Source organism: Leuciscus leuciscus (genome assembly GCF_965113295.1).
Source record: "Leuciscus leuciscus genome assembly, chromosome: 3".
Taxonomy (NCBI): Eukaryota; Metazoa; Chordata; class Actinopteri; order Cypriniformes; family Leuciscidae; genus Leuciscus; species Leuciscus leuciscus.
The window spans coordinates 30,595,124-30,622,296 of record NC_138727.1 but is presented as its reverse complement, the minus strand read 5'-3'; the positions used below and the strand labels follow the sequence as shown (position 1 = coordinate 30,622,296).

The window sequence follows — 27,173 nt, the reverse complement described above, 5'->3', positions numbered from 1 at the left end:
AAATTCAACACAATCAACACACACATTACCTGTTCGTAGTTGAAGGTCTCTAGCATCCCTAAAATGAGCCCCTGGATCTCAGCCAGCTTTCCTTTCCCATATACAGGGTCCTGGAAGAGAGAAGACATACACAGAGATACATTTATTTATTAGAGCTTTGATCATACTAGTAGAAACCTGTGTCTGTCTGCAATGAGAAACGATTCTGAAATGAATAGCCGAAAACTGCAGTCAACACAAATCAGGGAGTAAACACAGTGCGTTCTGTCAGACTGCATTCACAATGACAGCTGATAACTCTCAGATGATGAAGGAGTGCGGCCTCAGTAACATCACACACACTCGCCATCACTAGCTGTTATCACAGGACTGCACACACATGGGTAATTCTGCCCTCGGTAGGGGTTCAGATTGAAGCAGTCACAAAGATCAAGACCTGGAAGACCTCTCTCTCTCTCTCTCTCTCTCTCTCTCTCTCTCTCACACACACACACACAAAATACATTTTCATTCTGAGGGGTGGAAAGGTACAGAAATACTGTTGTCATGAAGGTCACACAATGGCAAACAACACTCTACTTCTCTCTTATTAGCAGACAAACGTCTTGTTTGTTCATTTCATTATAACCATAACACACTCCTATCCTTAAAGGGTAACTCTCGCCAAAATGCAACCTAGGGTCTTTTTGTTAATCTACCCGAGGCAAACTTTCGTTTAAAAGCATAATTAGAATGGAAACGCCACTTTAAGTTTGACCGTATTTTCGTTTTCGGTCAAATTGCCTTTTGAATGGGAGTGCTTGGGGCACTAGTATGATAGCATCAAAAAAATCGCTATTTCTAAAACACTAAGAAGGCTCCACACAACATGAAACTTATGAAAGTATCACCAGGGGCTCTACACATAAACTCAAGCATTGAGAACATTGTTTGTGTACACAGAGTTTTCTAAAAAGAAAGATTTTGAACAACTCACTGTAGCTGTGTACGCCGGCATTTTGACAGTCAAAAATAGTCGATCTCTCGACTATATATAATACAAATATTTTGGACTGGCAATTTAAGTAAAAAATAGAAACAATCTTTCCACCATAAACGATCATTTCCACCACTACACAGTTTTTAAGAAAAAAAACAACCAATGATGTGGATCTAAATGTATTTTAAATCAAGTATTAATAGTGACTTTAAAAATAAACATAGACCTGAGCAAAAATGAAATGCTGTAGGCAAAAATCCCAACTCGTGGCATTTAGCAACTTTAAATAAAAATGTATTAAGTTCATGAAGTATTAAGATTTATTTTGTTACATGATTAGGTAGCCACTGATGTTGTTGACTGATACATAATCTTATCTAATCAGTTTTACAATATTATATTGTAATAAAATACATAAATTGAAAAGTGGTGGAAATTACATCTTTGAAAGCGCTCTTCAGAAAAACTGTTCAAAATAATAATATATTATTAGTCTGCACAGACATTTCATTCCCAGCCTCTTCAGTGATGATACGTGTGTGAGGACAACAGGCTAAAGCTGAGCTGAAACCAGGAAGATGCCACACAGAATCTCTTGAGTGAATTAATCCGTGACTGAGAGTGTTTTCTGAACTAAGTAAACCAGTGTGCAGCAAATGTGTTACTGTCCAAAAATCATTTGATTGTTAAATGTTCATTTTCAAAAGCTAATTATTTGATCTGCCGCCCCTCTTCTGGACTTAAATGTTTGTGATATATGAATGCTGGAATAAATGGATGTTTTTAAAGACACAAAAAAAAATATATAATAATATTCCATGGAATTCTAAAACTGCCCACTGTTATATTGTGTTAGAAGACAAATTAATGAAGCTAGGAAGATCGTTTTAAGTGTGTTTTAAGAAAGTAAATAAATTATATTAAAAACTATATTAAAATAGAAGACCATTTTTTTTAACTGTAATACATTTTTTTTCTGTATTTTTGATCAAATAAATGCAGGCTTGATGCGCATAAAGGGACTTCTTTAAAAAAAAAAAAAGTAATGTGTGTGCACATTTTTTGACCAGTAGTACTGTACTATTATAGTATTGCTTCAAAATCATCAAAGATTTTAAAATAATAAAGTCACCATTTCGCGTGTTGTTGTCAGCCTACACATAATAGGCCTGGGCTATGATAGTTTCATCAAATGGTAAACGGGGTATCAATATAGATTAAATACAAGTGACTTGAATACTACTGCTACTTTTGGTGCTGGTTTTGTGCAGTGCTTTGTAATCAATTAACATCTATTAGTTCAACGATGCACATTCAGATCGCTTCATAAATGAAAATTCATCTATCCATGTAATTTTCAAACGATTTATTTATAAATGACCGGAAAATTACCGCTCCACTTCACATTGTCCAATGAAATTTGAACTTGTGCCAGATGACGATTGGTCGGTGTATTATACATGACAGACAGGCTTCAATAAATTATGTAATATTTTAAAATATGTGATATGTGGATTTTTTATTGAATCGACACACAACCTTTAATTATAAAAAAAAAAAAAAAAAAAAAAAATTGTTTGGTTTATTTTTTTCCTGCCGTCGAGCCATGTACTGACTGAAAGAACCATATTTGGCTCGAGACCATTGGTTCCCGAGGAGACTGTGGGATGCCTACGTTTGCACTAATGCACATTTTCATTTTAAAACATAACTTTTGCTACGGTTATGCCTGCCGTCCACACACTACTCCGGTGTTTCAGACCCTCGAAAATGGAGACTGACCCCGTCAGTCAAGACCGAAGCAAGCAAAACACATGCAATTTGACACAACCCATAGCAACACGTTATACCAGCGACACCTCAGACTGACAGAAACGTAAAAATAAACGTGAATTTAGGCTACTTTAGTTTTGTACACAATGTCATGTTAATTATAAATCAAATGCATTTTGTTTTATTGACCACAATATTATCATTGATATTTGTTTGAGAAGGGCACTTTTGATTAATTTTGAAATAGGGCAGGGGTTCGAGCACCCAAAGGCTATGAATATGTTGATCAAAGACTTGAAGATAGTTAACTCCACATCAGCAACATAAATTCATCATCTAACCATTCAGAAACGTCCAGTTGCATTCTACATGTCGTCGCTTCTTCTTGAGTCTCTCCATCATTGTCCGACTCCAGTTTAAACATAAAAGGCAGAACAGTTTCTGACATTTTAGTGCTTGTCTGCAAGAGGTAATCAGAGCTGCTAACACACAAACTCTTGAAGCTCCGCCCTCTGTGCCGGGAGCAGCAGCTCATTTGCATTTAATAATAATAATAATAATTTGTTACATTTAATAGCGCTTTTCTGGGTCCTCAAAGCGCTTCACATATGGAAGGGGAGAATCTCCTCAACCACCACCAATGTGCAGCATCCACCTGGATGATGCGAAGGCAGCCATATTGCGCAGGAACACCCACTACACACCAGCTTACTGGTGGAGAGGAGACAGTGATGAAGCCAATCAGTATAATGGGATGATTAGGAGGCCATGATGGACAGGGGCCATTGAGCCAGGATGCCGGGGTTACACCTCAACTCTTTTTCGAAGGACATCCTGGGATTTTTAATGACCACAGAGAGTCAGGACCTCGGTTTAACATCTCTGGGGCGTTAGGATCCACACAGACCACAGGGTGAACACCCCCTGCTGGCCTCACTAACACCTCTTTAAAGGGACACACACGCGTTTTACTGACCCTCAAAAAGGGACAATTTTAATATGCTGTAAAAATGCAAATGCTGATTTGTTTTTTATGTTCTTTGTGTTACAGCAAGGTACTTTATTGATCCTGTATGGAGAGAATGAGGAACAAAACTTTGTAATGTAAACATTCAACTTTGTAGTTATATTCTACTTTCTCCACATGCAAAAAGATAAATGCAGCACAATGCCCAAGGCCAAAACTGCTCTCCTTCAGCAGAGATCATCACTCACACAAACATCTGGAATATCAGATCCCTGGAGCTCAGGTCTCTCCCAAGCCTAAATCAAACACATGTTCTAGTGGAAGAATGAAAACACAACTCAGTAAACTTCACTCTTTACTATATAACACAAAAACTTAAATGAGCTATTACTGCTGCTATGGAACTATCACCTGCATAATGGTGCATCTCTCTAATCGGTATATGGTACTATGAGCTACTATTTATAGTTATATATACTATTTTTAAATTAGTGCAATATTACTCTGCATAGACAAAATGTATAAAAACAAAAGTATACCATGTGTTTAGACTTTTTAACGCTGTACAGAGCAGTCTAAATGCATTTTCATTTAGTTTCATTCATGCAGTCTCTTAAAACACAATTTTCACACTCACTAGTTTATTGAATTTGTCAAGCTATAAGGTAAGGTATATTTAGTGCTGTGAATCGATAAAAAAAATTATTGATCATCGTGATTAATCACACCTAACATTAAAGTTTTTAATATATTTATAATGTAAATATATAGCATTTTAATGTTGTAATATTTTCACAATTAATCTCCAAAATAATGTAGAAACATAAAAAAATATTTGTTTAATGGCATCTTTTTTACTAAGCACAATGAATGAAGGCCAGTCTCACTGATACCAGTACTGATACTGATGTCTCTTTTACATGCGTTTTCTTTTTTTTCATCGCGCTTTAATGGTTTAATAGCACTTAGCACAAAAGCACTAAAGAATAATAGCGTGATCGTATACTTTATTACACGGCTCTGTGGAATATTTGATTCTGATTGATCAATCGCGCCATCCAGCTGTATGTTATCCCCCGAAAACAACCGCTAAAAACAGATAACACGGGCTCATCTGGGTTACTGAAGTCAGCGCTTTCTAGCAACTGCTCTCTCCACAGAAGCTTTGCATTTAAAGAGCTAATAAAATGGCACTTTAAAATGTCTGACTCAGAATAATAATTCATGTCTAATTATTTTACTTATGTGGCAAGTAGCCGTGTAATAAGCGGGATAATATACATCCAGCCGGTTGTTATAGCAGAATAAACCCCTTCAGGCTGATGCAAGACCCCGATGCAACTGATCACCCTGTCTGGGTTTATTTTGCGATAACAGCTGGCTGGACGTACATTATCCCTTACTTATTACACAGATCTGTGAAATACTTGATTCTGATTTGTCAATCGCACCATCCAGCGGTACGTTATTCCTCAATAACAACCGCTGAAAACATATAACACAGGCTCATTTGGGTAACTGAATCAGCAGCGCTATACTCTTGCTAGGAACGTTTTTTTCTTCTTGGAAGTTTTGCGTTTGGTGAGCTAATAAAATATTAAAACTCAGTCAAATCAATATTTTGTGTACAGTTATTTAATTATGCCATCCAGTATCGTGGACTCGCTCTCTCTCATTTCATACAAACGAAGCTGATGCCATTTTGCAACAATTGTTTTGTACACTGTCGGATTGTAAGATATAAACGATTTTAAAACATATCAAATCAACATTTCATATCAAATCAATATCTTTTATCCCCATAATTATTTATGTGGTGAAATGCTGTGTAATAAGGGGTAAGTGGTAAGACTTTACCGTATCCCTTAAATGTACTTCTATTTTGAACTTGCCGCGCTAGCAACTGCCTAATAAAGCAAGGACCTAATAAAATATTTCGACTCAGATCAATATTTTGTGTCTAATTATTTACTTATGTGGCAAGTAGCCGTGTAATAAGCGGGATAATGTACATCCAGCCGGATGTTATCTCAGAATAAACCCCTTAAGCCTGATCACCCTGTCAGTGTTTATTCTGAGAAAACAACCGGCTGGATGTACGTAGCGCAGCCAAAGGATGACAGAAAAAAAAACAGATGCTCTGTCAATTGCGTTAAATATTTTTAACGAGTTACAATGAAAAAAAATAATTGCATGCGTTAACGTGTTAATTTTGACAACACTAGAAGTTATTCTATACATAAGTATATACATAATAATAAACATTCTCTTCACATATGACATTTCAAACTTTATCCTAAGCATGCACTTCACTGAAAAAAATATATATAAGCTTTATATTTTAAAATGTACCTTATTCCTGTGATAAAATGTTTTGAATTTTCAGCAGCCATTACTCCAGTCTTCAGTGGTACAAAATCCTTCAGAAACAGTTATCATCATCACAGTTGAAACCATTTTTTGCTGCTTATTACTGCAGCATAACGACCCCTTCTCGTCCTCTCACTGGGGCAACATTTATTGCGGCAATCTCCCTATTTCTTTATAGGTCCGATATTCTAAAACATTTTGGACTGAATGATGATGAAGGATCAAAAGATCAAATTGTAATGTATTCATCAAACTCAGATAAAGCACAAAGACACAAACAATACCGGACAATGAGTGAAACAAACTGAGGGACTTAAATACACAATAATAATGAACTAAATGCAGACAAGCTGGGCTCGTTAAATGAATCTCCATGAAAACATTAGTGAACATTACTAGAACAAAATAAAAGTCCATGAAAATGAAACCAAACAGAGAATAATGGACAACAGTATTGTTTGCTAACAAAGTAAATATGGTCAATTTTGATTTCATGTGGACTTTTTACTTTTTACTCCATCTCCTGCTTGACATCATTAATGGCGGTTCTATATTGCTGAACCAATGTGGTTTGAACACTGGATGAGCAACTAAGTTACTACAGTTTCGGGAAACAGTCGAACAAGTAAAAGCCAATATTTATGAGTTACCATAACTCATTGGGTCTACTCAGTTTTATTTGTCATGGTACCATGGTTATTTTTTTTTAAACTTACATTAACATAATTTCATAAGGTATATTTAATTGATTTCACTGCATTAAAATGTGCTCATTCTTAAGTGTAAAAATGTTTCACGAAAAAAATTGAGTACATCATTGTTGACATTTTTTGTTGACACCGTAGTTAACAACTTAGACCAGCCTGGACTAGCTGATGATCAGCTTTGAGCAGACTGGAACTGTGACATGTCACACATGTCCTGTATATAGACCACCACCCCATGACCCCTTCTTGTATTTCTGTTGTGGAGTGCAAACAAATTGGAAATCAAATGTACGCCATGAACTACATCATAATGAAAACAATAATACATCAATAAGCAAGCGTTCACAGCATGCACAGTGCATACAGCTGCATGTGCCCAGATGTAAGTGCACATTCAAGACAACACCTGTTGATTATGTAATATATTGATCGCGATCATCTGTTAGTATAACTTGATAGGGTTCCTTATAACCTTTTCTGTTCCCTGTCAGAGTTGCATTTGCATTCACAGCAGTGTACTAATGATTACACACTGTGAGCAAATGCCATCAAATGTCACCATCAGCAGCCGGGCAGAACCAGAGCTTCTCAGATAGATGCTGAGGCAGGGAGATTAATGAATCAACATGGGCCACAAAAAGAGACTATCCCTGAATCAAAATTAACATGAACATGTCCTGTATAATAACAAAAAACTGTAGTGACAGCAAATATTTATTTTCAGTAAATGTGTGTTTCTCTGCGATGTACAGTACCATTCAAAAGTTTAGGGTCAGTAAGTTTAGTTCACCCAAAAATGAAAATTCTGTCATTAATTACGCACCTTCATGTCATTCCAAATCCGTAAGACCTTCGTTCATCTTCGGAACACAAATTTAGAAATTTTTGATGAAATCCGATGGCTCCATTGACAGCTATTTACTTTGAAGGCCCAGAACGGTAGGAAAGAAATCGTTAAAATAGTCCATGAGACTACAGTGGTTCAACCTTAATTTTATGAAGCGACGATAATACTTTTTGTGCACCAAAAAAAAAAAAAAGACTTTATTCAAGAATTTCTTCTCTTCCGTATCAGTCTCTGTGGTGCTCACGAGAGCAATGGAGAGCTGGTGGTGTAGATGTCATCGTTGCCAAGTGATGCCTACTGAACAGGAGAGTGTGTGCTGCATCGATTGTGATATTGTCATGCCATATCTTGAAAGTTTGGATAATTCAGACGATGAGACGACACAACACATGTATCTCGCTGTATAACAGAGGATCACGTCTTTCCACACGCATACATCGTGGTGCTCTTGTGAATGCGTGTTGTTGAATAAAGTCGTTTTTTTTTTTTTTGGCGCACAAAAAGTATTCTCGTCGCTTCATAAAATTAAGGTTCAACTACTGTAGTCACACGGACTATTTTAACAATGTGTTTCCTACCTTTCTGGAACTTCAAAGTGTTAATTAAATAGCTGTCAATGGAGCCCCCTCTGAGCCATCGGATTTCATCAAAAATATCTTAATTTGTGTTCCTAAGATGAATGAAAGTCTTACGGGTTTGGAATGACATGAAGGGTGAGTAATTAATAACATACTTTTCATTTTTGGGTGAACTATCCCTTTAAGTGTTAATCAAGAAGTCTCTTATGCTCACCAAGACTGCATTTATTTGAACAACAGTAATACTGTCAAATATTAATACAATTTAAATTGCCAGTTCTATTTTTATTTATTTTAAAATATATATTTTTTCATGTAATGATGGGATTTTTTCTGAAGCCATTACTACAGTCTTCAGTCTTATATAATTTTAAAAATCAATCTAAATAATCTGATTTGGTGCTCCAAAAATATTTCGTACTATTATCAATTTTGTGCCGTCTAATATTTTTGTGGAAACCATGACACATTTTGAGGATTATTTGATGAATAGAAACTTTTCTTTGAATAGGACCACATTTATTTGAAACTGAATCTAAATCTAATTACATTTTATTTGCATTCTTTACTTTGGTCAATTTAATGCATCCTAACATTTTATAATAAGTATACAGTTATTCAACAATATTGATTTGACTGCACTGACACTATTCGATGAGAACTGAACTGAACTGGACAATGACATCACTGTGTTTTGTGCAGAGCTGCTTTATAGCCGAATGGAACTAATTTAATAATCAATGATCTTTACAACGGAAATGAATCAACACTGAACTGACTTCATCTGAACAATGACACTATTTTCTTTTACAGCTGCTGTACAGCTGAATCATTTTCCAGTTATCACTGTAAAGCTGCTTTAAAACGATCTGTATTCTATAAAGTGCTATATACAGTGCATCCGGAAAGTATTCACAGTGCTTCACTTTTTCCACATTTTGTTTTGTTACAGCCTTATTCCAAAATGGATTAAATTCATTATTTTCCTCAAAATTCTACAAACAATACCCCATAATGACAATGTGAAAGAAGTTTGTTTGAAATCTTTGCAAATGTATTAAAAATAAAAACATCACATGTACATAAGTATTCACAGCCTTTGCCATGACACTCAAAATTTAGCTCAGGTGCATCCTGTTTCCACTGATCATCATTGAGATGTTTCTACAACTTGATTTGAGTCCACCTGTGGTAAATTCAGTTGATTGGACATGATTTGGAAAAGCACACACCTGTCTATATAAGGTCCCAGTGCATGTCAGAGCACAAACCAAGCCATGAAGTCCAAGGAATTGTCTGTAGACCTCCGAGACCGGATTGTATCGAGGCACAGATCTGGGGAAGGGTACAGAAAAATGTCTGCATCATTGAAGGTCCCAATGAGCACAGTGGCCTCCATCATCTGTAAATGGAAGAAGTTTGGAACCACCAGGACTCCTCCTAGAGCTGGCTGCCTGGCCAAACTGAGCAATCGGAGGAGAAGGGCCTATAGGGAGGTGACCAAGAATCCGATGGTCACTCTGACAGAGCTCCAGCGATTCTCTGTGGAGAGAGGAGAACCTTCCAGAAGAACAACCATCCCTGCAGCACTCCACCAATCAGGTCTGTATGGTAGAGTGGCCAGACGGTAACCACTCCTCAGTAAAAAGTACATGACAGCACGCCTGGAGTTCGTCATGTCTGGAGGAAACCAGGCACTGCTCATCACCTGGCCAATACCATCCCTACAGTGAAGCATGGTGGTGGCAGCATCATGCTGTGGGGATGTTTTCAGCGGCAGGAACTGGGAGACTAGTCAGGATCGAGGGAAAGATGAATGCAGCAGTGTACAGAGACATCCTTGATGGAAAATCTGCTCCAGAGCACTCCGGACCTCAGACTGGTGCGACGGTTCATCTTTCAACAGGACAATGACCCTAAGCACACAGCCAAGATAACAAAGGCTATGGGACAACTGTGAATGTCCTTGAGTGGCCCAGCCAGAGCCCAGACTTGAACCCGATTGAACATCTCTGGAGAGATCTGAAAATGGCTGTGCACCGACAAATGCTATCCCCATCTAACCTGATGGAGCTTGAAAGGTTCTGCAAAGAATGGGAGAAACTGGCCAAAAATAGGTGTGTCAAGCTTGTAGCATCATACTCAAAAAAAACTTGAGGCTGTAATTGGTGCCAAAGGTGCTTCAACAAAGTATTGAGCAAAGGCTGTAAATACGTATGTACATGTGATTTTTTTCGGTTTTTATTTTTAATATTATTTCATATTTATTTTAATAAATTTGCAAAGATTTCAAACAAACTTCTTTCACGTTGCCATTATGGGGTATAGTTCGTAGAATTTTGAGGAACATAATGAATTGAATCCATTTTGGAATAAGGCTGTAACATAACAAAATGTGGAAAAAGTGAAACGCTGTGAATACTTTCCGGATACACTGTAAATAAAGGTGACTTGACTTGATAAACTGTAATAAAGAACTAGTAAATCATTTGCAAATATAGTTAATTCAGAGTTTATAAACTGAAGTCTCTACATTGGCGTCATGTGAGGGCTTTCTTGCTCCAACATTATGAGGAGGAGGAAAGCAAGCATGTAAAGTAACCGGCTGAGGAACTGAAGAAGGAACTTGGGATGTAGTCCGATCTGATGTGTGACATAACCTGGTGAAAAGTGTATGCAAGAGGAGACTACAACAAAGACCTGAAGGTCTCCTACTCTCTTTAGTGATGTAAGCACCAACAACATATCTACTTTAAGAGTCAAAGTTGTCTCTGAAACTAACTCCAAAGGCTCAAATGGGGATTCTATTAAGAATCCTATAGGACCACTACATGGTCCCAGTAGGGTAGGGATGGGCATTAAAAAAAAAAAAAAAAAAAAAAAAACGAATATTTGGGCTCATAAAAAAAGAATATAAAAATATTTGTTTATTTAACTTAAGTTTAATGAAAAATAATTTTTTTTTTTTTATGATTATGCTTTGTCACCATTTCTGTACAAACGTATGATTTGGCAATACACACAATAAGCTTACATTATATCTTAAGGTTTTCTTTTAGTTGAAAACAATAACCCCCACAGGTTTTTCCCCCCGCTTTTTTTCTTATCAATGCGAAAGAGATTCAAGTAAGTCTGCCGATTTTTGTCATACAGATAAGTTATACATCATTATAAACTGTTATGTCTACTTTTATTTGTGTACACTCACAATAAAAACAAAATGTTGTGCTTATCAAAAAAAATTTAAAAAAATAAAACATGCATGTTTTGTCGTCTCTCTCTCAGTGAAGTCCATTCTGAAACGCGTCTGAAAATGAACTGTAACTCAGCTAATACAGACATGAGAGATATGTCTTTAGAAAGCTTGAAGTGTCTACTTTTAAATTAAGTAATTTATATCAAAAACAAATATTCTCTGTTTATGTAATCTGTATGAAACCTAAACAAGGTTCAGTTTCTCAAGTCTTGCTCATTATCTCTAACGTAACCACACCCACGCACTACGCAGCCTGTTGTTTTTTTACAGGGACCAGATGCCACTGATCAGTCCTGCTGACTTAAACATTTACACAAGTCTCTTCAAACTGTTTTTCTTTGAGAGCGCCCAGCAAGCATCTACATGAACATAGTAAAATGAAGAAGCAAACACCATGGAAATGACAGGTATGTTGAACAGGAACTCTTTTCAGGAATGGCCATATTTCAGTGACCTACTTTTTTCTTTTTCACAAACCAGGCATAAACAATTTTCTGAAAACTACAAACTTTTACATACATGCTGCTCACATATTATTCTAGCAGAGTTTGTGCTGAATAAATACAGTGTAATCAGACTTTAGCCATGAAAATGTTACAAGTAACAGAAATAAGAACACATTTCAGGGCATGTCAAAACACCTCCAGTGCACAGAAAACACCTCAGACCCCAGAGGGTTAATGATGTATAGTTTATCAAGTTGATTACATTTATTTTTTACTTTTTTTTACATTAAAACTAATAATAACTTAACTAGTGTAAACAAAGAACACTTCATTGCACCAGCGTCCTCCTGCTGGTTAACAGGTTAAATCTCTGATGACTCATTAAGAGCAATTCAACTTTAATCCTCAAGCTGGCGATTGTCTGATGTCTGACAAAAAATGATGATGTGATGTTTCACTCATAATTACCACAGCCATAAAACAAACAAATACACAAAAATCATCAGCAACACTTTAAATGTCTTAGCGATTTACTGCAGAGCAAATACTGCAAATAAAATATTAGTGTCACTGTCACTTGATGGTAGATCTGGTGAAGAAGCTCTCAGCAATCAAAATATTAATTGTAAAAATATTGAAAATTATAGTTGAGAAGATGGTTGAGATTGCGAATTTGAGCCAGATGTTAAATGTCCTGGGGAAATTCGCTTTGACGATGACAGCGATGATGTTAAAAAAAACCTTTGCTTTAATGGAACTCTTCCAAGTTAAAAAAAGTAACGAAATATGCTTTAGCCGATTTTTTTTTTTTATTATTGTTATAAAAAAAAAAAAATCCAAGAAAGTTTTATACTATAGCAGCAATTAGAGAGCCATCCGTGTTCGATATAGATCCAGGTTGCAAAAGACCCGAATATGTAATAACGACTGTCGAAACATTCATGCATTTAAGGGTTAAAACACTTAATTGTTGGCAATTTAGTATTTAACATGACCTAATCTAGAGTTTAATCCTAATAACAAATCCTTTATTACCAGTTTAAAATGGTACATCAGTTATCAGCTACATCAGGTGTGGTTAAAAACCATTATCTAACACATTATGTATGAGTTAATTAAGCAAAAATAATTTGTCAATTAAAGTGGAAAATAAATGAAGAACTCACTATTTGTATATCACACAATAGTTAATAGTTTGAAAATGAATTAAAAGTGCTTTCTTACTGTTTATCAAGTGTTACTACCCATTATCAAGTGTTACCAAAAATCCTTACTGACCCCAAAACTTTGAACTGAACAGTATATTTGCAAACCACTAAATAATAAATACAAAATAATAATAAGCACGGGTTCAAAAGAAATCCTAGAAGTTCTAAAGACAGCAGTTTGAAGCAGAACAGCAGAGTGCTGATGTAATAGCACTGATAAGGAGAGGGGAGACCGGAAGATCGATGGGGGAAAGCTGACAGGACTGAATATGTGCAGATGAAAACAGATAAAGGTCTTCCACTGCCCAAAGCCTCAACCTATTCTTGAGCTGTGGCATCGATCTCATGGAAAGAAAAATGTGTGTGTGTGTGTGTGTGTGTGTGTTTGAAACAGCTACACAAGACTCTGGAGCTGGAAGAGCCATTGGAAAGCAAATTTGCTGTTCAGCTTCTGCAGTTTTTCCATCAATCTAAATATAAGGATCAAGAGCGGATTGTGTGAAAGTGCATGACAAAAACTAATTTTAAAACATTCCAAGATGACTGATCTGTTGATATATCTGGAGCAGTCGAATGCAGAATCTGTGCAAATGTTTTTGCACAAATAAGAACCATGGGATTTTGAGCTTGAGCCTGCAATCCTATTGTCAAGTCAGAAGGTTTCAAGTCTTTCCAAACAAATCCCACATACCCAACAGAACAATAATATCTCAATCTCATACATGCCACAATTACTGGAACACAGCGATGCATGCCTGAATGCGCACACAATGGCTGCCATTTAGTAACAGGCACACATTAAACAGCCCAGTTGTAAAACTAGCTGTAGGAGGTGTTAAAAAATATCTGCTTACCTGTAGGATGCGCTGAATGATGGCAGGTGGGGCAATAAAACTGGACATGCTGTTTAAGACTTTCATAGTGAGCTCTTTTAGCGCTGAGGAAAGAAAGAAACAATTGGGATTGACTGAGCCCTTTTTCACCCCATAGGCTATATATATATATATATAACATTTATTTTCTCTTTTTATCACTTATAAATGCACAGTATGCAAATGCATCTAGAATTTGGAATTTTCTACTAGTAAATACGGATTCACTTGGTAATTTATGTGCTCGGAAATTGTAAACGCAATATATCCGACTCAACTTGAAGGCCGCGGCTGCATATATATTTAATCTATAGACAACTATAGTTTCTATTATTTTTTATATATATTTTTTTAAAAAGCATCCTTATCATCATTTCAGAAGTAAAGCAAGAAATACTTAAAAATTATTTGGGGCCTTGGAGTTACAGAGGTTGAGGACCACTTGTGTGCTTGTGTGTTTGTGTCTCACCGTCTGAAGTGTGTTTGGCATCGGCACCTTTGAGTAGTTTCTGTGGTGACATCATCGCCTCGAGGAGAGGAAACCACAGAGCCTGAGAGTGACAGGAGATTGATATACACACACACAAAGCGAGAGAGAGACATGTAAAACAGTGAATAAGAAGATCAATACATCCTGTTCATGAAAAACAACACAGGTTGTTGGGACTGCACACACACCTCTCTCTGCTGCTGGTTGAGACCGTGCGAGCTCCTCTGACACAAAGCAATGATGTCATGCAGAGCTTCATCCACTATTTGTAACAGACTCTGCACTTCATTGCCTGTCTCCTCCTCCTCATCGTCGTCGTCGGGCTTGTCTGCCTCTGAGCCTTTTAGGGCAAGTTTGTGCAGTTTGCCCTTCAGGGTCTGAGAAGCAGAGATCAACAGATCAATAGTGCATTTCCACCTGCCCTTTCTGTCTCACCAAGGATATTTAAGACACTGTTCTCTGAAACAACATCTAAATGAACTTTATGAGTAAATCCATTCTTTGCAAAATCTAAATCAGTGCTTAAAAAAGAGATGCCGATTCTGCCATGGCTAGCATTACATTAGTACAGTAACAATATTCCAAACATTTTCAGTTAAACTGAAAGCTGATATCATACTTTTAAGGTGTTTTCACATTTACTGTTGTTCTGCCATTTTTACAGGCGAAATCCAGTCATATCAATAGGAATCTGCATAATCTGGAATTTCGTGTGAGGGCAAAAGTCTTTCCAGGATTCCCAGCAAGCAGATTTTGCAGGATTCACCACACAGCTGCTTGGTTTGATTAATTATTTTTGTGTGAGCTATGATTCATACACCATTACACTATTGACAATAGACAATAGACAATGGACCCTTTATGCTTGTGAAATTGTACCAAAATTTCCAAATGTGACCGCACCTTAACACTATGAATCCAACAGAAGATGAAACAACTTTCATTTACATTTACTTAAGACAAACTGTCTACTTCAATACCTCGCCAAGACGGGCATTTTGAACAAGAAGAGCATTTGATTGTTTTATCTTGTGAACACATTACCACAAAGCGAGAGAACTCATCGCAGAGTGTGCATGCACATACACACTGCATTCAAAAGCAGTTGGCGAAGTAGTGGTACTTTAGACATTAGTCTATGGTCATACATTATTATGGTGATTCCCAATGGATACATTGAGACTGGTGACTACATGATGGTGACATCTGTTACAAAGTATTTTACTGTAATTAGATGCTCTGATAGCATTTTCCAGTAGCAGCAGTGAAATTATGCAACACAACAGAATTAAGGATAGTCTTGGTCTTCATTAAACATCTATTTGTAAACATCCTGTCCTTAATGTTTAAGGTCCAGTAATAAGATCTACTGACTGCACCACTCTCTTGAGTACTTTATACTTCGGGGCAGTGCAGTTCCAACACTATGCTCTGATATGCCTCAGGATACTTATAATAGTGCACTTGCAAATGCTGACCAGGATGTGATGGCATGCCAAACAACTCTAATTTGTGGAGAAAATCCGCTGACATGCTTTTTATTCTTATTTTTTTACCTCAGTGTTGGTGTGACAAGATCAGACTAACTTCTCTGTGATAGTTATTCTCAGAAACTGCTGACCCTCTTTCCATCGTTTCCAAGTTTCCATCGATGCAAAGGTGTATGGTCACCACTCTGAAGCAGTGGTGGATGAAGTACACAAATCAAGTACTTGAGTAAAAGTATAGATACTCAATTCAAACTTTTACTCCAGTAAAAGTATTAAGTACACCTTTTTAATTTCATTTGAGTAAAAGGAAAAAAAAATTCAGCTCCTAAATCTGTGAAAAGTTAGGGGTAGTCAAGAGGACTCCTAAGTCACTAATACCAAATCATAAACAATCCTAAAATGGCTGTTGCAGGAAATCCACCTCAGCAATCCGCCCAAAGACACGGCACATCATTTAGGGCATTAGGCGATAGAGCCTTGGGCTTTTCTTCATAATATAGATATTTTGATTTACAGATTTTAATCTGCGATGACATAACATAAAGTTATGTTATATAAGCGCCTCATTAATTAATTAATTAATTAATTAATTAATTCATAAAGGTTCATTTATGTATAGGCAAAATGTATTGAATGATGGAGAATAAAACATCAAGTTGAAAATAATGTTCTGTCGTCTGCGCTGATAGCCTTGCAATCTATGGAGGGACAGAAAGCTCTCGGATTTCATCAAAAATATCGTCATGTGTGATCCGAAGATGAACGAAGGTCCTACGGGTTTGAAACGACATGAGGGTGAGTAATTAATGACAGAAATTGAATTTTTTGGGTGAACTAACCCTTTAAAAAAGTCACTAAACCAATCCAAAGACAGGTACGTGTATGGCCAGAAGGTGCCTCCTCAGCACTTCAGGACTGTTTTGCCACTACAGACTGGGACATGTTTAAAAAGGCTGCAACTTACAACTATGAGACTGATATTCAGGAATATACTGAGACAGTTACTGCCTATATCACCAAATGCATTGACGATGTAACTGTAACTAAGACTATCTTCATACGTGCTAATCAGAAGCCATTGCCAACAGGAGAGGTTCATAGCCTACTGAGGGCACGAAATGCTGCCTTCAGAGTTGGTAATGATGAGGGCCTGAGAATGGCAAGGGCCAACCTGTCCCGGGGCATCAGAAAGGCAAAAAAACAGTACGCTAAAAGGATAGCCCAGAACTTCGAAGACAGTAGAGACACAAGGAGACTGTGGCAGGGAATCCAGACAATCACGGATTACAAGCCCTCAACAAAGACCTGTGATAGTGACATCTCTTTGCTAAATGAATTCAATAACTTCTTTGCACGCTTTGAAGCACACAACTCCACCCATGCACAGAAGATCATACCACCTTATGACGACCAGGTTCTGTGTCTTTCTCCGACCAGCGTGATGAGATCCTTCTCCAAGATCAACACTCGAAAAGCAGTTGGTCCAGACAATATACCTGGTCGGGTGCTAAAGAATTGTGCAGGAGAGCTCAAAGATGTCTTTACGGACATCTTTAATATTTCTCTGAGCCAGGCTGTTGTACCTACATGCTTTAAAACTACTACAATAATACCAATTCCAAAGAAATCAACCCCATCTGTCTTTAACGACTATCGCCCAGTCGCACTGACTCCTATTGTCATGAAGTGCTTTGAACGGATAGTCATGCAACATATCAAACACATTATTCCTCCTTCCCTGGATCCTTTCCAGTTCGCCTATCGGGCCAACCGATCCGTCGATGATGCAGTTTCTACTGCTCTTCATTCAGCCCTCTCTCACTTGGAAACAAAGAACTCTTATGTGAGAATGCTTTTTATAGATTTTAGCTCGGCTTTTAATACCATCATTCCACAGCAGTTAATACAGAAACTGGACCAGCTTGGCCTAAACAACTCTCTGTGCAACTGGTTGTTGGACTTTCTTACTGGAAGACCACAGGCAGTTCGGGTTGGTAAAAACACATCTAGCACCATCATATTGAACACAGGGGCTCCCCAGGGATGTGTTCTTAGCCCCCTGCTTTTTACTCTACTAACCCATGACTGTTCACCAATGTACAGCACAAATCGTTTTATTAAGTTTGCGGATGACACAACTGTGGTGGGTCTCATCAATAACAATGAAGAGACAAACTACAGAAATGAAGTGTGCCAATTGGCCAGGTGGTCCAGAGAAAACAACCTCTGTTTAAACGTAGAGAAAACAAAGGAGATTGTTGTGGACTTCCGGAGAGCTCATTACCCAGCACCCTTCTTTGACCATCAATGGTGCTGCTGTGGAGAGAGTAAGCAGCACCAAGTTCCTGGGTGTGCACATAACAGAGGACCTCTCCTGGTCTACTAACACCGCATCACTGGCTAATAAGGCCCAACAGCGCCTTTATTTTCTGCGCTAACTGAAGAAAGCTAGAGCCCCGGCACCCATCATGTGCTCTTTTTATCGTGGTACCATTGAGAGCGTCCTGACATGCTGCATCACTGTGTGGTTTGGTAATTCCACTACTCACAACCAGAAAATGCTGCAGCGTATAGTGAATGCAGCCGGAAAAATCGTAGGTGCTACATTGCTTCCCCTCAATGACATTTATAATTCCCAATTAATCAAAAAAGCACTCAGCATAGTGGGTGATCCCACCCACCCCTCACACGGCTTTTTTAGACTTTTGCCATCTGGGAAGAGGTTTCGGAGCCTGCAGGCCCGAACCACTAGACTGACAAAAAGTTTTATCCACCAGGCCGTCAGGAAATTGAACTCTCTTCCTCCTGCCTTTTTAGTACTTCCCTCTCTGCACTGAACTTTGACTCTTTGTTATAATAGTAAATGGATATGCACACATGTATATACACACGCATACAAGCATGTATACACACACACATGCACATACACACACATACATACAAACATGTGCGCGCACACACATAGATACATACATACGAACACAATGCACTAGACACTTTAAAAAAATTGCTGCTATTATACTTTTAACTTATTGAAATGATCATGTGCCGAATGTTTGTATTGTGATTTTATATATAATTTTTAATAATTGTCTAGTGTTGTGTTGGGGATTTTAACACCATGGGTCTGAGGGAAACGAAATTTCAATCTTCTTTATGTTCTGTACATAGAGTAAGAATTGACAATAAATTGAACTTGAACTTGAACTTAACGGAGTTCACGTCAACGAAAGCAACAGATATGAGCTGCATTTTATTTATCATCAGTTAATTTCAAGATGAAATGCCGCAAAGAGAGAGAGGCGGCATAAGCACTGGTTAGATCATTTAGTCTCAATACTTTTAATGAAGATGATTGTGTTTTAAGCATCTGCGACTTTCAGTTTCATTTGCGTCAGTTTGCACGTTGGCTTGCTGAAGAGATACTCAGCTGCTCATCTGCGGCGAAGCGTGTTTAACGTCATATAGCCTATAACAAGCTCTCACAGGTTTTTTTTTATTTTTTATACAGTTTGGGAGGAGTAAAATCTACATTTGTGGTTTCAACAATCAGATGCATTACCACTAGTTTAGTCTGGAATACAAGGTTCCTCCCATTGTTTACATGTAAATAAATTTAATCCGTTCATCTTATAAAGAAATCATATCTCTTCACAAGACCATTAAACCACTCAACTCATATGAATTTGTTTTACGATGCCTTTACCATAACCTTTTTTGGATCTTTTAAGTTTTAGTGACTAAAACGGAGGTTAAATGGAGGTCTCATTAAAAATATATTCTGTTTTGAACATTGTCTTAAGGGGTTGGAACGACATGAGGGTGAGTAAATGATGACAGTATTTAAATTTTTTGGTGAACTATCTCTTTGAGAGTTAAATGCAAGAATGCATCATATGTAAAAGACCTGTTCAATGTAATCCTGATAAAAAATGTGGTGCATTTGTCAGACACAGAGTCCCAGAGCATGCGCTGACTGCCTGTGCTCACAGTGTTATAGCAAATTTCCAAATAAAAATCATTTACATGGATTTATTATAATATAATTGTATAATTATAATCATCATCATCCATATACTAAAAAATTATTTAATGCAGAAAATTGCTGGTCTTAACAAATCAATTATGTATATATGTATATATACATATATATATATATATATATATATATATATATATATATATATATATATATATATATATATATATTTATTATAAATATATATATATATATATATATATATATTTATTATAAATATATATATATATATATATATATATACACACTCACCTAAAGGATTATTAGGAACACCTGTTCAATTTCTCATTAATGCAATTATCTAATCAACCAATCACATGGCAGTTGCTTCAATGCATTTAGGGGTGTGGTCCTGGTCAAGACAATCTCCTGAACTCCAAACTGAATGTCAGAATGGGAAAGAAAGGTGATTTAAGCAATTTTGAGCATGGCATGGTTGTTGGTGCCAGACGGGCCGGTCTGAGTATTTCACAATTTTCCTCAGTTACTGGGATTTTCACGCACAACCATTTCTAGGGTTTACAAAGAATGGTGTGAAAAGGGAAAAATATCCAGTATGCGGCAGTCCTGTGGGCGAAAATGCCTTGTTGATGCTAGAGGTCAGAGGAGAATGGGCCGACTGATTCAAGCTGATAGAAGAGCAACTTTTACTGAAATAACCACTCGTTACAACCGAGGTATGCAGCAAAGCATTTGTGAAGCCACAACACGCACAACCTTGAGGCGGATGGGCTACAACAGCAGAAGACCCCACCGGGTACCACTCATCGCCACTACAAATAGGAAAAAGAGGCTACAATTATTTGTTATTGTATTTCAGTCATAATGGAGCAAATGCCATTCAAAGCAGCTAATAAGCATTTTAAGCTAACATGGATCCACTTGCTGCAGGCTTGTGTGGTGTGAGGAACTCAAACCTGTAGCAGAACTTCAAAAGCTCCCTGTACATCTCCCTTCCTCTCCAGCAGGAAGGCTGTGGCCTCATGCAGGTTGTGTTTCTCTGTGATCTGTGATTAGACAAGACAGAGATAAGACAGTCAATTGTGTTGCAGTCAAATTGTCAAGATTATCAAGACAAATGATCCACTCCGAGCCGCCCACATGACGAACAGACTCAGATTGAGACAGTGTGTTTAGGTGAGACTGTTTGTTACCGAAAAACCATTTCCACAATGAAACATTCAAAAACATTTTGGAACTAAAGGGGGTTATGCAGAAGGCAGAGAAACACAAAAACAGGAATCTATGAATACAGTTCAATCCATGAATACAAAAACAGGGCAGGTATGAGAGTGCACAGAGAAAAACGACAATGCAGACTGACAGAGACACAGTAGCAAGCAGATGGGTCTAGATATGGACACATATACAAAGAGCAGAGAAACAAGCATAAGGCGAGATGGCAGGATTTTAGAGATGCTTTATATGTATGTGCGTGTGCAAGCTGTCTGTTCAAATATTTAGCAGGTGCCACTCAGCCTCTGTAACGGTATTGATTCTCTCTTCTGCCTCTGTCTGTCTGTCTGTCTGTCTGAGCGCTTAAGCACGGCAGATATCTTCCCTCCCTCCATTATTCATTCATTCATTCCTCCAGGCATTTTTCTGCCTGAGCCTGTCAGCTGGCACCCTAATTACATCAGATTGGCAAGCAACCTTTACTCACTGTATCAGTGGTTTCATGTTGATTGATTAGATAGTGTGTGGTCTACTAATCCCAACCTGCCCTGCCAAACCTGTAATTTGAGCGGTGAATTCAGTAATCATCTGTATTTCTGTGCAAAAACGGTCTTATTTACTAATCACTCGTAATCCAGTTTAAACAGTCGCTAAATGTGGTCACACTGAAGTCACTCTCAAATTTTTCTGCGTAAACATGCTTTCTTTTTATGTAAATTTGGCTCATTATAGATTGTGCCTTATTCACAAACTATCTGCCTGCTGGCAATTAGCATCACACTACTTAAATTGCAAACTCTCACTCTTTTTGACTAAAGAACTTTATTGCATGGACAAAAATAGCTGAAATATTTTGCAAATGTCTTCTTTTGGTTAAAGAGATTTGAATTGACTTTCTATGACTTGCAAAGAATAACCAGGATATACATTCATTATAAAAATTATTTTGTAAAAATGTTATTGATCATTGCAGTTGTTCATGTTATGACTGGACATATATTCAGATTCCTGCAGTAGTCAAACATATTTTGCACAATTTTAATAAGCCAATCCAGGAGTCTGGATCACAGGAGTGCAGTACAATCAGAGTAATGTATGCCAGATTGCAGTAACCTGTTACATCCTCGATAGCCTGGTACTCAGAAGAAGTGTGCAAATTGTGTTCAGCATAGATTTGCTGGCTGCATTTGAGTCATTATTTGAATTCCTTTAGCAAATTGGGTTGCCTAAATAATAAAATAAATGGTCAGGAAGCACAATATGTCAGTGTCTGTATGCAAAATATACTTTTCAATATGTGCTGACAAAACTCATGTGAGCTTCTCTAAAACACAACATTTGTGAGTTCTCATATTATCTGCATTAAAAAAAATGTGCAAAGCTGCCCCTGGAGGGTACTGAAAAGTATTGATGGAAAAATACCACACCTATTTTATCCAATGAATGTGTGTGCTATGTATCGTTTGTGCTTATCAACTTGATCTTTAGCTTATCAAAGAGTTAAAATTCTGGGAATCAACTCTCTAAAGTCTCACTTCACTTGAGGATTGCTTATTGTGTGGGGCACGTGTGTGTCTGGTTATTAATAGAGTGCTGGCCATAAAGAGCATTTCAAATCTGTCACTATCTGTAGAACCACTGAATTTGTCTGATTTTAGTGAAGAATGTTACATTGGGGTGAAAGTACTTTTTGGTAGCAGAAAGCATTAACAAATTACCCCAAATATATAATAAACAAGTACAAGTGGTTTGGAAAATGGATGGATGAAAACATTCAAGGTAAAGGGGATTTGTAGAGCTTTGAGAATTATGGGCTTTCGAATTCTCTGGAAATCTGCAGCCTCTGCATACTACAACCTCATTACCAGAAAAGCTGGGACATATTGTTAAATGCATTATAATCAAGAATCAGTGATTTGTGAATTCTCTTGAACCATTATTTAACTGACAAAAGTACAAATAAAAAATGTCCAATGTTTTCACTGACCAACTAGATTGTATTTTGTGAATATTAATACATTTCGATTTTGATGGCTGCAAAACACTCCAAAAAAGTTGAGACAGAGGAAAAATAAAAGTGACAAGATTATAGAATATCCAAGTTAAACTGTTCTGAAATTCACAAAGCAAGATTGCAAATAATTTAGGTCTTTCGCCACCTACCATAGATAATATTGTGAAAAGATCTGTGTTACACTCATCAAAATCTAATTTGTTAATGTTTACGAAATACAATTAAGTTGGTCAGTGAAAACATTGAAAAACATTCTTTTGTCAGTTAAATAAAGTTTAAACAGAATTAACAAATGTAATCACAGATTCTGCTTTTCTGTAAATGGGGTTGTACTTATGAAGCTGCTTTACATTTAGGATGCTGACTTAAAAGATGACTACTAGGCAGCTCACCAGTCTTTGTAACAGTCCATTTGTATGTATGAGACTGATGTATTTATACCTGGATGGCCTCCTCCAGTCTGTAGTCCTGAGAGGTCTTAAGGAAGGCGATGACATGCTGAGGACTGAACTGGCACAGTAGATCCACTAAGAGCTCGTGAAGATCTGAGCCCAATCTTAGAACAGTCTGAAGATTCAGACCCTCTCTGGAGCTGTTACAGAAAGAGAAAACCATATATTTACCTGAAAAGAACCTATATTAGAGGAAACCATCACAAAACACTATGAGAAAAAAATAGATTTTAATTATCATATGTTGCAAAATGGTCATTTATTTGATTCAACAGACTACAGCTGTGAGCACACACAGCATATAAGAGCAGTCTACTCAAGGCAACGGCTCTCATAAAAACCTTCAACAGTCCTTCAAAGTCAACTTCTGGTTATTGATGTTTAAGTCTAATGGCTTAAATGTGCCCAGAACAAGATCAACAGCCAGACCAAACCAAGGACAAACAGACCTTAAAGCTGCAGTCCGCAGTTTTTCCTCTTTGTCTCCATCTCTGTTCGAAATCTGCCCAGTTATTCGCGGAATTATCAATTTTACGTGCGTTGTGCCTCAGCATGGCACAGCGCGGATGAACACAATGTATTGAGGAGAATGTATGGCTGTCAATCACCGCGCTGGTGGTGTGGATACTGTCATTCGCAATCACAGATTCTACTTTTTGGAAGTATGACCAACATAAGAATTTTCACCGGAAAATGTCGTCTGAACAAGTAAGTAACATCCACTTTTGTTCTGACCAACTAAGGGGAAAAAATCATTGCAGTAAATCGCGCTGATTAAATCTAACGATCGCTTATCATATCACGTCAAACCGTGCAAATTATACGTTGTTCTCAAATTGTTAATGTTAACAACATCAGCATTGCGTGACTACATTTAATACCCTTCTGATATTTGTCCTTCCGATATTTTCGCATGGGCCTGGTTGCAGTCTCTTTTTCCCTCCCAAGTCCGAAATTTCTTTCGTGTTTTACAGCAGGTGAATCTCCAGTTGTCACTCCACCACCAACATCCTCACACACAATATAGCCTACTAGCCGAGACACCTTCTTTATGTGTACAGATGTGACGTAATGACGCAAAGACATGCACGAATTTCCCGCGGAAATCCACCAGTACCACTGGAATTAAAAACATTATTACAAGCTTACCATTTTGAATCGAGCTACGGCAAGCAGATAGTTTTGAACACTGACTGGTTATGTACTTGCTCAAAAAATAATTTTTGAAAAAATTGTATCCAAAAAAGCTACGGACTGCAGCTTTAAATAAGACTAGATAAATAAGACATGAACATACTACCGACTACAGTATCCTCAATAGTTTTCTGATAGCAACAGTGTAATTACCTAACTCAGTAAGAGAGAAAACTGATTGTTTTCTTACTATCTAATCTACCCAGACCTTAAAATGTGGCATTATTAGGAGATGATCAAAGATATTCGCATTGTTAAGAGAAAAGAAGCCCTGAAGTAAATCATGCATCATTTGTGCATCTCCCTCTTGCTCCCTCCCTCCCTCCATTTCTCCTTCTCTCCCAATCAAGTTATCATGTAGTGTGGGTTTTCTCAGAGCTCAATCATAGAAAAGCTCTCAAATCAAAGCCCAATCAGCCACCATCAGCTCCTGCTGTATGAGGCATGTGACAGAACACATCCTCATCACATGTGAGATGTACTGTTCTACTCTGGTATGGCCCTGTCTTAAAACTTAAAAAGGCATGTGAGAATGAAGGATGATGTTTTTGAAGTGTATGAAGCAGTAAAAATCACAAAGAACATAAAAATAACGGATTCTGAAAGTACACTGAATTGTTACATTAAATTTCTGGCAGGTGTTTTCTTATCAAAGTGATAGTAGATGCAGTTTGTTTTTTGTAAATAATAGAGCACATATCTGTAGTATACATTACGGTAAATAGATAGTTCACCAAAAAATTATAATAATAAATTCTGTAATTGTTCAATCATCCTCATGTTGTTCCAAATATGCACAACTTTCTTTGCTCTGTGGAACATAAGAGAAGTTATTTAAAAAAATGTTTGTGCCCATATAATACAAGTTAATGGGGTCCAAAACAACATTAAATCCCACTGACTTTCATTGTAAGGACAAAAAACACTAAGCAATTTTTTTCAAATGATCAAAATACTTTTTTTTTTATCAAATTAAAAAAAGAATTGTAGTTGTTGCATGCCAACGTAAATTAATTGTACATGGCCAATAAAATATTTTTCTCCATGTATAATAATACATAAGCTAATGTTGGTGAATTGCCAATGAATAAAACTGACATGAAATATAAAAAAAATATATATAAAAAAAAACCTTTTAAAATGTCAATCATTTACATATTGCCCTATATTTAACTTACATTTTTTTGAGAAGTCATATTTCTAAGGTTGTATGTTATAGATGCTTTCTTCAAAATACAATTGGTAGATTATTCGTTTTATCTCAATTTAATTTTGCCTTGCCAAGTGGAAGTAAAACTTAAGTAAAAAATGGCACAGCTTATGCCGTTCTCCTGGTAGTGTTACATTTAAAGTTTCTGTAGTGTGTCCTTATCATTCCTGTGACTGATTTCATCACTACAAGAGTCCCAGAGTGCCTACATCAGGAAAGGAAGTCTTTATTTATTCAAACTACCCTGAGTGAACTCAGCTCTGTTGTCCAAGATGAGACTCTGTGACAAATTGAGATGGGAGGTTTCTAAGGACGGGACGATCATGAGGAGAAACATGCTTTGAGGCCTGGCCTGAGAGGAGACAGTTAACTCAGATTTTTTATCACAGATGAGTTTTGCCCCCGAGGTGCCATATGTCCTTTAAAGGTCATTGTGGGTCAGCTACAGCAAAAACAGAGTTGTAGTTCTGAGGGTCTGCCGTGATGCAGAAATAAGCAAGCATTAATTTGTGGCAGTGTCTGAAACTAAAGCAGCTGTAAATTGGAGCAAATGTGAATGTGTAACAATACAAAGCGAGATTTATACATTTTTCAGCAATAACATACAAAACACAACTGGTGCTGTTAGGGTGTTAAGGTTAATATTAGATGCAATTGAGGCTGGTGTTCATGGTGTTCTTGGTGATTGCTAGCAGTGCTTCCTACACATAGACCTGGACGGGCCAAATACAAATACAAATTTATATGTTTATATACACAGACATGCATGCACAGACACGCATATACATTTACATTTTTTACATTTATGCATTTGGCAGACGCTTTTATCCAAAGCGACTTACATTGCATTATCCTATACATTTATACATAGGTATGTGCAATCCCCTGGGATCGAACCCACAACCTTGCGTTGTTAACACAATGCTCTTACCACTGAGCTACAGGAAAGCTTATATAGAATAAAGAATATATATATATATATATATATAATTACTCCAACTCTGAGTGAGCTCTCTGCTCCTCACCACGGAGCTTCTCTGGTGCTGCGAGCAAATCACTCCGCCCAAGTAGCAGTACTTCGCTTCTGAAAATATAGTTCCCAGTA

The 27,173-nt window shown here is 37.2% G+C and overlaps 1 protein-coding gene and 1 long non-coding RNA gene across 2 annotated transcripts in view; one reads left to right on the top strand and one right to left on the bottom strand.

Annotated features, from left to right (window-relative positions):
* Window positions 1-27,173, bottom strand: part of vps8 (VPS8 subunit of CORVET complex) — a 132,292-nt gene that overhangs the window by 32,707 nt on the left and 72,412 nt on the right. The window contains exons 35-40 of the mRNA XM_082165363.1: window positions 23,654-23,804; window positions 20,940-21,029; window positions 14,682-14,870; window positions 14,473-14,554; window positions 13,986-14,068; window positions 30-110 (exon numbers count right to left, since the gene is read on the bottom strand). Of these exons, the coding sequence (XP_082021489.1) occupies window positions 30-110; window positions 13,986-14,068; window positions 14,473-14,554; window positions 14,682-14,870; window positions 20,940-21,029; window positions 23,654-23,804 (676 nt within the window). The remainder of the gene's footprint in view (window positions 1-29; window positions 111-13,985; window positions 14,069-14,472; window positions 14,555-14,681; window positions 14,871-20,939; window positions 21,030-23,653; window positions 23,805-27,173) is intronic.
* LOC309495675 overlaps window positions 25,034-27,173 on the top strand; it is a 295,015-nt gene continuing 292,875 nt past the window's right edge. Inside the window, exon 1 of the long non-coding RNA XR_014204782.1 lies at window positions 25,034-25,531. This is a non-coding gene — a long non-coding RNA (uncharacterized lncRNA). The remainder of the gene's footprint in view (window positions 25,532-27,173) is intronic.